Genomic DNA, 16,950 nt, shown 5'->3' with positions numbered 1-16,950 from the left:
TTATTTAAATTCGATGGATCCATTTTGGTGAAATTTATTATTATTATTATTATTATTATTATTATTATTATTATTATTATTATTATTTCAAGTAAGTAAAGCTACGGAAAGTTACAGGGTAGGGTACATTATTCCAGTGCACACTACACTGAGCGAGGCATCCTTTTAAAGAAGTTTCGTAGTTCGCGGACAACAGCAGCTACTGTATTTTCTCACCGACCAGTAACTGCATTCAGCTACACTTATACAGAGCTTCCTTTTCCTAATGTATTACGAACTTTTCCAAGCAAATCTCGCAACTTAAGTAAGACAGATATTTAACATTAAGTTTCCTACGTATTTCTAAAGAAAGCGCATTTTAGTAATAAAAATCAACTGCGTTGAATAATGTATTACGTTTGGTACATAAAGCTATCAATTTGGACGATACAATATATTATTATTTTTTTTTTGCTAGGGGCTTTACGTCGCACCGACACAGATAGGTCTTATGGCGACGATGGGATAGGAAAGGCCTAGGAGTTGGAAGGAAGCGGCCGTGGCCTTGATTAAGGTACAGCCCCAGCATTTGCCTGGTGTGAAAATGGGAAACCACGGAAAACCATTTTCAGGGCTGCCGATAGTGGGATTCGAACCTACTATCTCCCGGATACAAGCTCACAGCCGCGCGCCTCTACGCGCACGGCCACAATATATTATTAACCTAAGCTGAATTTATATGATGTGCGCCTTTTAATCATACAACTTGAGAGGGATGATGGAGAGTAAAATAATTAATCGGGATATATACCACCGTAATTTTAACATGCGTATGTCATACCCAACACCAGGCAGTGAAAGCTAAAGAAAGATGGTACAGAATGCACAGAAAGAGAGAAAGCAGAGAGATGTAGAATAATGTTGGACCTCCCTACCTTGCCAACCTACAAACTCTCCACCTTCACCTGGGGAAGACAGAAAAAAAACAAGAGGCAATCAGTCCAATGATTCAACTTTACAGTAATACTTGAATACCTAAATATGAGTTCATTACACTGGCTACATCAAAGTCATATGCATAGAGTTACAAAACCAAAGAATACAAACAATACATTCAACTAAAATGCATTACAAGTCCACAAGGAAATCATACCATTCCGTTACAATAACTAGCACATTACTTCAAGCATGATCAAATAAGTTAACCAACCAACAGCTCGATTCTTTTTATATACTCATGAAACACACTACTCACTACTTTATAACACACTGGATGAATTGACATAAACATATGATTCACAGAAAATCCATATCAATCATATTTTCACAAAAGAATCTAAGAAAATAAATAGTCCAATGCCCCGGAAAGAAACTTGCTCATGGAAATGCCTTCATAGTCCAGACTGAACAGCATCCTTCATCAAAATTAAATTTGAAATGCAGACATGAAAAGTCTTCCGTTGCGCCATACTACAGTCCTAGCAACACTGAACAGATACTCCTTTCCAAAACCATTCACTCGATATATAAAATCTATAGCAGATGGTGCATTGAATGTAATTACCTTAAATAATTTAGACCCATAGGTCATCTGGATCTTTCCTCAAGGGGTACACACGGTTATGTAAGAAAGCTAGTCACAGATTTCCAGTGGTCAGCGACCAATTCTTTAAACGCTATTAACATAACGCACAAATGGTCTCCTGCACAGTCAACAAAGAATTACTAATCACAGTATCCTTTAGCCTTCTGGTTAATTCTCGCATGTGAATAACATTCTCCATGGAGTACCAAGAACAAAACTAAAAGACTTTCCCCCCACCCCCACCCCTCCCCCAACTAATCGCGCTTCTGTTTCCACATTAAAATGTATCGATATACGACTAGACTATATATGAGTTGGCAGTAACGAAACTACGAAAGAAATGCTAAAAATACATTTATTTAATTATTAATTCCTCATAGGGTTAAGTCTCAAAACTCACGGGCTAAAATTAGTAACAAATAGTATCAAAACTCACAATTACAAACTGGTATTTAAAAAATAGCTAAAATAAACATTCTAATGAGTCTCAAAATTCAGGACTCCGGACATCAAGTGCTTGCGATGACTCCAGGAGGGGTGAGGTGCGTGGTGACTCAGGCTTCCCTTCAACCCATGCTTTTTCACCGACTTTAAGAATGCTTATTTCCCATGTACTGTTAACAGCAATTATGAGACCAAATTCTCCAAATGTAACACTGATCTTTATTGCCACAAGACGAGCTGCTCGACTAGACGGCGTATTCCGTGCCGTCAGTGGCGAGATGGCGTGGCATGACTAATTTAGTAGACGAACAAGCTTGAATGGAGTTCTTAAAAGTAGGAAAAATCACAATATAATGATAAATTTGGAATTCAACAGGACCAATTGGGGCAAATATTCGTTTATGGGAAGAGGAATTAGGGATTGGAATTCACTAAATTTCCAACTTCTTTGAAGTAATTTAAGAAAAGTAAGTACGGTAAACAATTGATAGGGAGTCTACCGCCTGGGCGACAGCCCTAAATGCACATCAGTGGAGACCGACTGACTGACTGACTGATAGCTGCATAAAACATTAATCACCACCACCACTTGTAGTCTGAAAACCACGGATGAATTTAAGAGTGATTTGTGCATTTAGAAATGTGTACTTGAGACCGTCACAGTCTACAAGCAGTTTGTAACAACTGTTTGGGAGCAGTCGTTAGATCCTCAAAGCGTCGGGACGCTTCAATATTTTCACATACCGACGTTGTATTTAAGTTATTCAAATCTCCTTGGAAGTGTTTCGAAATTAACTGTGTCGCAATATCATGTACGTGCATATTGAAAACCACGCCCGCTGAGAATTGAGATAAATACAAGATTTTCCACTACTTCTTTTACTTCCCAGAAACTACGTGAATAAACATGGGCATTACTAATGCTGTATAACTTAAAAATAATTGAAACGACTTCTGGACGCAGTAAAATAACAGACAGGATATGTCGAGGAAACATTACGTAACTAAAATAGTAAATAGATTGAAGATATACCGATCGGGTTGGTCGTGCGCTTAGGGTTGCGTAGTTGTGAACTGCATTCGGGAGATGGTGGGTTCGAATCCCACCGTCGGTAGCCCTGAAGATCGTTTTACATGGTTTCACATTTTCACACCAGGCAAATGCTGGGGATGTACCCTAATTACAGCCATGGACGCTATCTTCCTATTCCTAGTCCTTTCCCACCCTTGCGTCGCTGAAAACCTTCAGTGTGTTAGTACGACGTTAATTCATTAGGAAAAAATGTAGATCGAAGATACACAGCCAACATTCTCTGTTATATTTTCGCTCTTATCCAGCTTCATTTACCTACCTTTAAATGATCTTCAACTGTCATGCACCGACGACTACATGACGGTATTAGCCTACACACACAGATCTCACCACGGCCTACGACAATGTCGTAGCATCAGAACTATGCACTTCTGGAGTTCCAGAAACATTCGTAGGAAATATCTTTGCTCTTCTAAGCGGCCGGCATGTTGTTATGACACACAACAATATAACCACTGGCACACGAACTACCTCTATTAGCTTGCCACAAGGTTCTATTCTGCAACTCTTATATTTAAGGTGTATACTGCTGATATTTCTCGCATATTCCACCACGATGTACACGTCCTTCAATATGCAGATAACATATGCTCTATTTTAAACAACTGGCTTTACGTCGCACCGACACAAATAGGTATTAGGGGACGATGGGACAAGAAAGGGTTAAGAGTGGGAAGGAAGCGGCCGTGGCCTTAATTAAAGTACAGCCCCAGCATTTGTCTGGTGTAAAAAATGGGAAACCACGGAAAATCATCTTCAAGGCTGCCGAGAGTACGGTTCGAACCCACAATTTCGCGAATGCAAGCTCACAGCTGCGCGCCCCTAACCGCACAGCCAACTCGCTCAGTGCGCATGCTTATACACGGCAGTCAGATCTAAAGAACGATGCCAAGCAGAACGGTCAGCAGCAATGCGAACCTTTCAGTCATGGTTTTCTAAACATAGTCTTGCCATCTCACTAGACAAGTCAACAGCATCCATCTATTCCCGACGCTTCGTTCCAGACTTACAGAGATTGAAACTGGACGTTCACAGCTTTCCCTTTACGGAAAAAGATAGGACTTTAGATTGATAACAAATTGACTTGGTTAGGCTACAGGATGCCTGCTGTTAAGAAATGTGAACCCGCTCTGAATTCGCTGCGTGCTATCACTGGCTCATTCTGAAGCTGGGGTTCTGATCCGCAGGACAACACTCCTGTTCTACACAGCGTTGATACGCTCTCATCTCGATTATGGGATTCGGTTAGTGTATGCTTCTGCTACAGTACTAGCTAAATTTGACAAATGTCAATATCGAATATTTCGAAGCTATCGGAAAGATGAATTCCTCGCGCACCAAAGCTCTAGAGATGGAAACTTCGGAGCCGCCACTGCCTATTTAGGCATTATCTCACGTCAAAATATCTGCTTAAACTATACCGAGTTAGTAACAACGGCATAGTAAAGAAAACGGTATAACTGACCAACGCTGTACAGACATCAAGATACAGGCAGAGAAAGGGGCCCCCAATTCTTATTCAGTAATTCATGATGACCAGTGGATTCAGGAAAGCCATATCCACCTCGCCAATACATCAAAATATTAGTACTATGTATGCTAATATTGACAAGCAATTTGATGTTTGACTGGATGTACCTTTTCAACCGGATTTTCCTGTAAATGTTGTTATTATACTACAGCAGTTCCTGTCTCAGAGGAATGATGTGTCAAATATATATTAGACTTAACACGTGGTAACTTTGCAGAGTTTAAACTGTCTATAATGCCCTCCATACATACTGCGAAACTACCCACAATTCAGACATCATTGAGTCATGCAATGACAGTAGAACAGTCTTCCGTTATAATATTTTCAGACTCTCAAGCAGCATTGCAAAATCTGCAACATTCTACCGCTCCTGATGAATCCTCTCTTCTAGTCTACGAAATCAATACTGCTCGAAGTCTCCAGCTTACGGAGAAGTGAGCGACACTGGTTTGGATAAAGCCGCATATTGGCCTTCTTGACAATGGGTGGGTCAAGTCTACCTCCAGCACTGAACGAGAGGAATGCATCACCGTCCCATTTACTGACTACGTACCTCGTCTGACAAAAAGCCTGCTAACCTGTTGCAACGAAGAATGGGAAGTCTCACCATAAATTCGAGCACGGCACTATTCCTTAGTGCACTCCATAATCACTTCTGTGCACTAGTACCAGAAGTATCCGTCTTTCAGGAAGCTTATTACAACAATTACACAACTTAAATTTAATCATGGACGATTCCCCACAGCATTTGCACCGAATACGGGTTGTTCAATAACCTACTTAATCCCACTGCAACAAAGCAAAAACAAGGGGACATAAACCATCTTTTCTTCAATTGGAGCCACCATTTTGAGCAGTCTACGGCCTTGTTGCAGACATTCGTCTTCCTGGATTATGCGTTGCCGACAACCATTTCTAGGAAATGAACGCTACCTATGAATTTTTGCATATTGTTTTTATTAGTATTCAAATTACAAGGTGAGTGGTTTACCATATTTTGCTTCTCTGTTTTTGTGTTCGGGTGTGGACGTAATACAAAAGAACAATGTATTTTATTTTATTTTATTTAGTTATGTTAACGTAAAACAAACCAAACCAAACCAAACCCCACGGCACTACAGCCCTTGAAGGGCCTTGGCCTACCAAGCGACCGCTGCTCAGCCCGGAGGCCTGCAGATTACGAGGTGTCGTATGGTCAGCACGACGAATCCTCTCGGCCGTTATGCTTGGCTTTCTAGACCGGGAACGTAAAACAATCAGTTTACAAAAGCGTTCTTGGATGAATGGACACTACTGCGGTAGCCACATAAAAAATAAAGAAACACATAAGATCATAACAAATTGACGTAGTACTACTTTTTGAAACAAATCTATTATAGCCTACTGTAGAAAACACCAATAAACGGCATTTTCTTTTATTTCCTTTTCCCCTATTTTTTTCTTGTTTTAGTTTCCTTCTCGCACAGTTTCAGGGACTCTTTCCAGCTCCATGGCTAAATAGTTAGCATGCTGGCCTTTGCTCCAAGGGGTCCCGGGTTCGATTCCCGGCCAGGCCGGAGATTTTAACCTTAATTGGTTAATTCGCCTGGCTCGGTGCTGGGTGTCTGTGATGTCTTCACAGATATGTAGGTCGCCTACATGAAGCCTACCGGACGAGTTGGCCGTGCGGTTAGGGGGGCGCAGCTGTGAGCTTGCATCTGGGAGACAGCGGGTTCGAACCCCACTGTCGGCAGCCCTGAAGATATTTTTCCGAGGTTTCCCATTTTCACACCAGGCTGTACCTTAATTAAGGCAACGGCCGCTTCTTTCGCACCCCTAGCCCTTTCCTATCCTATTGTCGTCATAAGACCTATCTGTGTCGGTGCGACGTAAAGCAAATTGTTGTACAGGCAGTCTAATCGAAAAAAACTGCACCAGGCCTCTCCGAAGGCCATACGCTATTAATTACTTAGGGACTCTTCGAACGAAGAGTAGCTCCCGACTGAATTTTGACACATCATAAAGCCAATTCGGATAGTATTCTTGCTTCATATTGTCCTGTTCTCACAACTAGCGTGTGAAGTGTTTGTAGAAGCGATTCCTCACACACAGAGTTTAATGCTTGGTCCCGATAGCTCCAATAATCCCGGTTCCAGGCGTCATTCGCACGCATCCCAAGATATTTCACCTCAATCACAGGGTCGAATAATACCATCCACTGCCGTTCTCTCAAGACTGTTTCCACAATATCCCAAAAGGTACAACGTCAGTTCAAATAAAAATCGATATCATGGAACTAAAAAGAGCAGGTCGTCGAAATACACTGACTGACAGAGCAAATGCAACACCAAGAAGGAGTGGTCAGAACTTTATGCCAACTGCAGGGTGGACTGACGTCACTGAGGTATGCTTATGATGTGAAATGCGCCGCTGTGCTGCGCACGTAGCGAACGATAAATGGGACACGGCGTTGGCGAATGGCCCACTTCGTACCTTGATTTCTCAGCCGACAGTCATTGTAGAACGTGTTGTCGTGTGCCACAGGACACGTGTATAGCTAAGAATGCCAGGCCGCCGTCAACGGAGGCATTTCCAGCAGACAGACAACTTTACGAGGGGTATGGTGATCGGGCTGAGAAGGGCAGGTTCGTCGCTTCGTCAAATCGCAGCCGATACCCATAGGGATGTGTCCACGGTGCAGCGCCTGTGGCGAAGATGGTTGGCGCAGGGACATGTGGCACGTGGCATGTGGCGAGGGGTCCAGGCGCAGCCCGAGTGACGTCAGCACGCGAGGATCGGCGCATCCGCCGCCAAGCGGTGGCAGCCCCGCACGCCACGTCAACCGCTATTCTTCAGCATGTGCAAGACACCCTGGCTGTTCCAATATCGACCAGAACAATTTCCCATCGATTGGTTGAAGGAGGCCTGCACTCCCGGCGTCCGCTCAGAAGCCTACCATTGACTCCACAGCATAGACGTGCACGCCTGGCATGGTGCCGGGCTAGAGCGACTTGGATGAGGGAATGGCGGAACGTCGTGTTCTCCGATGAGTCACGCTTCTGTTCTGTCAGTGATAGTCACCGCAGACGAGTGTGGCGTCGGCGTGGAGAAAGGTCAAATCCGGCAGTAACTGTGGAGCGCCCTACCGCTAGACAATGCGGCATCATGGTTTGGGGCGCTATTGCGTATGATTCCACGTCACCTCTAGTGCGTATTCAAGGCACGTTAAATGCCCACCACTACGTGCAGCATGTGATGCGGCCGGTGGCACTCCCGTACCTTCAGGGGCTGCCCAATGCTCTGTTTCAGCAGGATAATGCCCGCCCACACACTGCTCGCATCTCCCAACAGGCTCTACGAGGTGTACAGATGCTTCCGTGGCCAGCGTACTCTCCGGATCTCTCACCAATCGAACACGTGTGGGATCTCATTGGACGCCGTTTGCAAACTCTGCCCCAGCCTCGTACGGACGACCAACTGTGGCAAATGGTTGACAGAGAATGGAGAACCATCCCTCAGGACACCATCCGCACTCTTATTGACTCTGTACCTCGACGTGTTTCTGCGTGCATCGCCGCTCGCGGTGGTCCTACATCCTACTGAGTCGATGCCGTGCGCATTGTGTAACCTGCATATCGGTTTGAAATAAACATCAATTATTCATCCGTGCCGTCTCTGTTTTTTCCCCAACTTTCATCCCTTTCGAACCACTCCTCCTTGGTGTTGCATTGTAACTGTCAGTCAGTGTATGATAGAAGGCAATGTGTCTGCAAGAATTAGAGGCGACGTGAGACGTATGAAGACGAGGGTTTCGCTCAGAATATTCTAAAGAAGAGCAAATGAATCCACCTTAATGTTCTTCCGCAGTCATGAAACCCAAGACTTGTACGGTGCTGGTAAAGCACCGTACAGCATGTTCACTGCTGTTTATGTCTAAAAGTCTTGTCTAACCTCTCCGTTGCTTAAAAGGTTAGAAGATTTGAAGTTTTTCGATTGCCTTACTAGCCAGCCCATCACGGCACCTAGTCACTAGCCGGAGCTTGGTGCTTCGACTCCTGGCCCAGCATTTGGTTTCAATGAAACTGAGAGGGTGAATTTTTGTTCTAAACTGTTTGCTGTGTTTTCTTCTTCAACGTGCCCATGAGCACACTTTTCGCAACCAAACACGGTCAAAGTCTTTCATCATTTTATTTTACCAGGAAATTTCTAGAATTCTTATTTGATTTAAACAACTGTTTGTTCACATGAAGCTTCGTAGACTTTTTTTAACGTGTAAAAGGCTGCCGGGCTGAGTAGCTCAAGCAGGCGGCTTTGATCCCGGCTCAGTCCGGTGGTATTTGAAGGTGCTCAAATACGTCAGCCTTGTGACGGGTAGATTTACCGGCACGTTAGAGTAAGGACCGCGGGATAAAATGCCGGCATCTCGGTGTCTTCAAATGCCGTAAAGGTAGTTAGTCGGACTTAGAGCAATTATTATTATTATTATTATTATTATTATTATTATTATTATTATTATTATTATTATTATTATTATTATTGCTATTGCGTGGATTGGAACATAAGTCATGACAACTATTCTTTCGCACGACTGTGGGATCGACTGCACAAATGGACATACAGGGTGTAACTAAATATGTGGGAAAGTTCCGGGGATTCGATAGAGGACCTGACAACAAGCAGAACATGTCCTGTAAACATATAGTTCATTTGCTTTCGTTTCCGTGTTACAGGAATTGTTTGTGGTGTACATAACACATACCACTTCACTATGCAGGTTGGTCATTTGTGTTAATAAAATGTAATTTACTACTTACAGTTCTCTATAGAAGATGCTAAAAATGCACACATTAATTGCTCCTTTCATTTCACCAGGAACACTGACAGAATCGTCATACTGCACCTTTTTAACAAATGATTTACATGGTTTGTTGGAAGACGTTCCACTGGATTTAATTCAGTGCATGTGTTTCATGCATGATGGAGCACCGCCGCATTTTGTTCTTGCTGCTAGAGCAATTTTACATCAGCGATTCCCAAACAAATGGATAGGGCGTCAGGGACCGACACCGTGGCCTGCTCGTTCTCTCGATCTCAATCCTTTAGACTTATATTTATGGGGTCATTTGAAGACCAATTTGTATGCTACACCTATTCATAACGTTGAAATGCTGCTTCAGCGAATAGAGCAAGTGTGTCAGCGGATAAGACAGACGCCTGTAATATGGGAACGAGTGAGACAGTCAATGATGCGGCGCATTACAGGTCGTGGTAGCCATTTTGAGCACCTTCTGTAGAGAACTGTAAGTAGTACATTAAACTTTATCAACACAAATGAACAACCTGCATAGTGAAGTGGCCTGTGTCATGTACACCACAAACGATGCCTGTAACACGGAAACGAAAGCAAATAAACCATATGTTTACAGGACATGTTCTGCTTGTTGTCACGTCCTCTATCGAATACCCGGAGCTTTCCCACATTTTTAGTTGCATCCGGTATACAGGCGGGAATGGGGAGAGTAAGGTGCTTTGGAGTGTATGAATAATGCCGAGTAGGTTTACCAGGTGTAGCGAGGAAACTGTCAGCCATGACATCTTTGTACTGTATAATGTTTATTCTCAGAGAGTACAGTAACCGTTACGGTACACCCTCTCAGTAGACCCCTAGATTGTTCAAAGCATATGTCCAACATTGCGAGAGACGTACGATACCTGTCGCCTCACCGTATGCGAATTTTGGAATTTCACGCTTCACAGAGTTGGTAATGCCCTCTCGTGTCTCAATCCACGCAACTGTTCTTTCACTTTGGGGATGAGGTCAAAATCACACGGAGACAGGTCCGGTAGTACGGCGAGTATTCTAGTACTTACCATCTCCAGCTCTGAAGTTGTCTCCGTACGGTCTCGGCTGCATGCGGTCTAGCGTTGTCATGGAGGAGGATGGTATTGTTGAGAAGACGTGGGCGTTTGTCCTTAATGACAAGATGCGACGTAACTGTGTCAGCAGGAAGGTTCTGTAGTACGTAACCGTTGTAGAACGAAGTGACACGCAATCACGCTTCCGACGTCGCAAGCCACAATGACCATCAGCTTCAAGATGAAAGGGTTTTGCTGGAACGTTTGCCTTCATGCTGATCCTGCATGTCACCATTCTTAAAAATGCATCCACGGGCATTATTCTCTTTAGCACTTCCTGCCCGTAGCGTACCCAGTGAAATGGCGTAAGGCTTTTAGTGCCGGGAGCGCCCGAGGAAAAGTTCTGCTTGCCAGGTGCAAGTCTTTTGAACTGACACCCGCAGGCGACCTGCGCGGCGTGATGAGGATGAAGTGAAGACGACACGTACACCTAACCCCCGTGTCAGCGGAATTAACCAATTATGCTTAAAACCCCCGACCCTACCGGGAATCAAAGCCGGGATCTATGTGACCAAGGTCACCACGCTAACCATTTAGCCATGGAGCCAGACTGGGTACCAAGTGATCAGAGCATATGGCATACCGTGTCTACTTTTGCATGTGTGTGTGTGTGTGTGTGTGTGTATGTGTGTGTGTGTGTGTGTGTGTGTGTGTGTGTGTGTTCGCGCGCACGCGCACGTGGCACCCACCGTGATGCAGTTTTACGCGTACGCTGCCAATCTCACAACGGTTCGACATGGAAGGGCATTATTTCCCCACAGCTCCGACAACCTCTCTATGACCTCCTTTGGCATTGCGATCGCGGCGAACGGCCAGTTTGATGTACACACGCTGTTGTTGCCTCGTCACATCCATTCTGCACGGAGCCTGAGTCGCTACTGCAGTCCCATCGCACCGCCATTGTTGCTGTGCCCATGCACTATTAGTGTCATACTTTTCAGAATGTGCCTTTGCTGGCGGGACCTAGTGTTTAGAGTGCACTATGTCTTCTGGAATAGGCTAGAGCAATTTTGTTACTTTCATTGACCTGTCTCAGTCTTATATTTGGCTTTGACACTAAGAAAGTGACTGAGGTATGAGCGATGCTAGTAATGCCATTCCTTATGCAGTCAGTCCCTGCTATGAATGGTGTGAAACTATTGCTCAAAGGGTCGGCTGGTACATGCATTTCAGTGGGCTTGGCAGACTGATATGTAATAGCAACTTCTGGCTTAGTGAGGAAACAACGGGAAACTACCTCACTCCTCATTTCCCTAGTACGCCTCTTCAGTGATGCCTAGGTCATCTATGATAGCTGATGGCGGAGCTGTTGAGGATCCAACCAGCCCTTGGGCTGATGACTAAACATACATACTTTTCAGAAAATATGACCATTGTGTGTTTCCACCAGGCAAATGTGAGTAAAAATAGTTGTGATGACTTATGCCCTAACCCTCGTGTTATTATTATTATTATTATTATAATTATTATATTGCTATTAAAAACGCTATATTTTCGACCACGCCCCCTTGCTGGCACTATACGGGTCACCATATATTTATTTCTTCGATACTGGAAAATTCTGTGGCTGTCAGACGACTATAAACAACTGTCTCATGGTGTCCGACTATTTGTGAATCACTCTGCATTCACTCTGTCGCAATAACATAATCAGTATACTCTCCTTGATCAAGTCATTCAGGCAAGGTAGTCCTTAGCAGTGGACCTAATTTTACACATCTAACGTCTAAAGAAAGGGACTTGCTTAATGCCCTTTCAATTGCTATAGGTTTTAAATGACACCGGGGTGTCGAGCTTTTGTCCTGTATCAGTTCCTTGACGTGCCACAAGCCTACCAGACGGATTTGTCACAATTAAACATCCTGAAATGTCACCAACCTCAAGTTGAACTGAATCCACTATCTGGGGAGCAGATGAACAGAGACTGAATGCGACTGCAGAATTCACCAAAACTGTTCTATGACTCCTTAACTATTCTCTACTTAGTACACTTAGCTCCCCACCTTGTTTTATGCGCCGACTATAGGTCTAAAAACCGAATCACAATTCAACTGAGCCTTGTCCAAGATCGTGAAAATCTTCGGTATCAACTACTGGAGTCAATAACTGCAGTTCTGACGCTCCTTCCGAAGAATCCACCGCCGCACGAAGTCCCTCCGCGTTTAAATAGTCTTCGAACTAAGCCTCCTAAAGGATTCCTTTAGCCTACTTTTAGGACGATGATTCAGTTCAGATCATCCCTGTAGCCGTCTATTGATTGGGCGAGTTAATAGCCAAAATCGAAATAGAATGAAACTATGTCAATTTAATTCTAAATAGCATGCTATTAAAATTATCCACATACAGTTTTCATACTTCCATGATACAACATAATGGCGGGGCTGAGTGGCTCAGACAATACAGTGCTGATCTGACTCCAAGTGGGCAGGTTCAATCCTGGCTCAGTCCGCTTGTATTTGAACCAGCCTCGTGTCGATATTCGGCAGACTTATCGGCACGTAAAAAAACTCCTGCGGGACAAAATTCCGGCAACTCGAAGTCTCCGAAAACCGTTAATATACAGTATATCGTGGGACGTAAAACAAACCGCTTTTTTAAATCTATATACACTGACTGACAGAGCAAATGCAACACCAAGAAGGAGTGGTCAGAACTTTATGCCAATTGCAGGGTAGACTGACGTCACTGAGGTATGCTCATGATGTGAAATGCGCCGCTGTGCTGCGCACGTAGCGAACGATAAATGGGACACGGCGTTGGCGAATGGCCCACTTCGTACCGTGATTTCTCAGCCGACAGTCATTGTAGAACGTGTTGTCGTGTGCCACAGGACATGTGTATAGCTAAGAATGCCAGGCCGCCGTCAACGGAGGCATTTCCAGCAGACAGACGACTTTACGAGGGGTATGGTGATCGGGCTGAGAAGGGCAGGTTCGTCGCTTCGTCAAATCGCAGCCGATACCCATAGGGATGTGTCCACGGTGCAGCGCCTGTGGCGAAGATGGTTGGCGCAGGGACATGTGGCACGTGGCATGTGGCGAGGGGTCCAGGCGCAGCCCGAGTGACGTCAGCACGCGAGGATCGGCGCATCCGCCGCCAAGCGGTGGCAGCCCCGCACGCCACGTCAACCGCCATTCTTCAGCATGTGCAAGACACCCTGGCTGTTCCAATATCGACCAGAACAATTTCCCGTCGATTGGTTGAAGGAGGCCTGCACTCCCGGCGTCCGCTCAGAAGACTACCATTGACTCCACAGCATAGACGTGTACGCCTGGCATGCTGCCGGGCTAGAGCGACTTGGATGAGGGAATGGCGGAACGTCGTGTTCTCCGATGAGTCGCGCTTCTGTTCTGTCAGTGATAGTCCCCGCAGACGAGTGTGGCGTCGGCATGGAGAAAGGTCAAATCCGGCAGTAACTGTGGAGCGCCCTACCGCTAGACAACGCGGCATCATGGTTTGGGGCGCTATTGCGTATGATTCCACGTCACCTCTAGTGCGTATTCAAGGCACGTTATATGCCCACCGCTACGTGCAGCATGTGCTGCGGCCGGTGGCACTCCCGTACCTTCAGGGGCTGCCCAATGCTCTGTTTCAGCAGGATAATGCCCGCCCACACACTGCTCGCATCTCCCAACAGGCTCTACGAGGTGTACAGATGCTTCCGTGGCCAGCGTACTCTCCGGATCTCTCACCAATCGAACACGTGTGGGATCTCATTGGACGCCGTTTGCAAACTCTGCCCCAGCCTCGTACGGACGACCAACTGTGGCAAATGGTTGACAGAGAATGGAGAACCATCCCTCAGGACACCATCCGCACTCTTATTGACTCTGTACCTCGACGTGTTTCTGCGTGCATCGCCGCTCGCGGTGGTCCTACATCCTACTGAGTCGATGCCGTGCGCATTGTGTAACCTGCATATCGGTTTGAAATAAACATCAATTATTCTTCCGTGCCGACTCTGTTTTTTCCCCAACTTTCATCCCTTTCGAACCACTCCTCCTTGGTGTTGCATTTGCTCTGTCAGTCAGTGTATATAAAAGAACTTGTCCTGACTGACTGACTGACTGACTGACTGACTGACTGATTCATCATCGCCGAGCCAAAACTACTCTACATAAAGAAATGAAATTTTGAGAATACATTTATATTATAATGTAGGTGCTCGCTAAGGGAGGATTTTCGGATATTCCGTCGCTAAAGGAGTGAAAAGGGGGATGAATTTTTAAATTGAGTGTATATATATCTCAAACTTTAAAAGTTTACAGATGTAAACATTGGTATTTAGAATCTCCTTTAAAAATAAAGAAACACGTATTTTTTTGTTTTCGGAAAATCCCAATAGGAAGGGTGAAAAAGAGGCTGAATGCCTTTAATGAGGATACTTATATCTCAGAAACTGAAGATATTACAGACCTGAAAATTGGTATTTGGGATCTCCTTTAAGAACAAAGTAACACTTATTTTTTGTTTTTGGAATATCCAGTTAATGGGGGTTAAACAGGAGTGACAAATTGGGGTGAATTTTTAGAAAGACTATATCTGCAGTATATCTCCGAAACGTAAAATGTTACAGGCGTAAAAACTGGTATTTCGAATCTCCTGTAAAAGTAAAGAAACATAGGTGATTTTTTTTGGAAACTCCACTTAAGGGGAACTAGAAAGGAGGTGAAATTTTAAAATGAGCATTTCTACAGTATATCCCAAAAACTTCATATGTTACAGAAGTGAAAATGGCATTTTTATCTCTATTAAAGACAAAGAAACATTTATTTTTTGTTTTCGAAAAAAACACTTCGGTTGGGGGTAGTGAAAGTGACTGAAAATGGGGTTGAATTCTTTTAATTAGAATAATGATGTCTCAAAAACTGCAGATGTTACAGACGTGAAATTTGGTATTGGGAATCTCCTTTAAAAATAAAGAAATACATATGTTTTGTTTTCGGAAATCAACTTAATGGGGGGGGGGGAAATTGAAAAATTAGTTGAATTATTTGTATGAAGATACTATTATCTCAAAGACGAAAGATTTTGCAGACGTGAAAATAGGTATTTGGAATCTGATTTAAAAGTAAAGCAACGTGTATTCTCGGAAAATCCAACGAAAGGTGGGGGGGGTGAAAGAATTGAAAAGTTAGTTAAATTAACTGTATGAGTATACTTACATCTAATAAAAACTAAAGTTGTTTTGAACGTAAACTCACTCACTTGATTAAATACTAACATTTATTACATTTAAGACACTTATATAACACATTATAAATACATAATACTGAGTATTGATGGGCAGATGCCCTCGATAACAGTCAGTCACATGTTCTCATCCTCTCGCACGAGGCACCCAAGCATAACAGTCTCTCATCCCCTTCCATCCACACCACTTCCGGCTGGGTGCTGAAGGGTGCTGCTATCTGTCCTAAAGTGGTAGCGAGTAAGTAGGTGGTCTAGCCATAGCTAGGCCGGAACATGCTCCCCACCGTTGAATCACCATGATTCAACCGAATTAAATTGCCTGACATGCCCTCATGAGAGTTCAGTTCAAATATCACACAGGCACTGACATACAGAGTTCATGTACAGTAACCAAAATGAGTTGATCATTCAACAAAATATACATATAAACATAGGCAAAACAGAAACACAAGCAACAAAATATTTACACTGTTAACAGAAGGTACTAAGTAGGTTGACTGTGTCCTCATCCATTATTATGCAATATGAATTAAGCACACTATAAGTTCTCAGTTCAAATCACGCACACACAACACCATAATTACACTCTGAAATGAACAAGAAAAAATATTCACATGAAACACATTATATTTTAGCCACAACGATCCTGTTTAGTTCTCAATAGGTAATGGAATTAACTTGTTAACAGGTCGTTTAAAAAGACCACTGGTTGTTCTGATGGTAGCCACTCGTGCAAGTCCATCCTTCCCAGGGTGAACAGTCTCCACCACAGCCAACTTCCAACAGAGAGGAGGAAGATTGTCCTCCTTCAGAAGAACAACTGTACCAGTAGCTAGGTTCTCCTTGGGACAGGTCCATTTTTTCCTCTGCTGCAGTGAGTTCAGGTAATCGGCAGACCACCTCTTCCACAACTGCTGCTGCATTGACTGGATACGCTGCCATCGAGACAATCTGTTGATGGGCAGGTCAGTAATGTCAGGCTCAGGGATGGTTGTAAGGGGGGCACCAATTAGGAAATGAGCAGGTGATAAATAATTAAGGTCACTGGGGTCATTAGATAAGGCAGATAGGGGGCGAGAATTAAGACAGGCTTCTATCTGTGCAGTAAGGGTACATAGCTCCTCAAATGTCAATAGCGCATTACCCGCAACTCTTCTCAAGTGGTACTTCATGGACTTGACAGCTGCTTCCCACAGTCCGCCAAAGTGTGGAGAGCTGGGAGGTATAAAG

At 44.1% G+C, this 16,950-nt stretch overlaps 1 protein-coding gene across 8 annotated transcripts in view; it reads right to left on the bottom strand.

Moving 5' to 3' along the window:
* Nucleotides 1–16,950, bottom strand: part of Ssdp (Sequence-specific single-stranded DNA-binding protein) — an 831,184-nt gene that overhangs the window by 134,478 nt on the left and 679,756 nt on the right. For 6 of the 8 annotated variants that reach the window (XM_067141370.2, XM_067141374.2, XM_067141371.2 and 3 more), the window contains one exon: nucleotides 915–944. The exons of the other annotated variants lie outside the window; for them this stretch is intronic. In XM_067141370.2, coding sequence (XP_066997471.1) covers nucleotides 915–944 — 30 coding nt within the window. The remainder of the gene's footprint in view (nucleotides 1–914; nucleotides 945–16,950) is intronic. 8 annotated transcript variants of the gene reach the window in all.

Source organism: Anabrus simplex, chromosome 2, assembly GCF_040414725.1.
Source record: "Anabrus simplex isolate iqAnaSimp1 chromosome 2, ASM4041472v1, whole genome shotgun sequence".
NCBI classification, from domain to species: domain Eukaryota; kingdom Metazoa; phylum Arthropoda; class Insecta; order Orthoptera; family Tettigoniidae; genus Anabrus; species Anabrus simplex.
The sequence above is the reverse complement of the archived record's forward strand: the minus strand, read 5'-3'. Positions and strand labels throughout refer to the sequence as shown.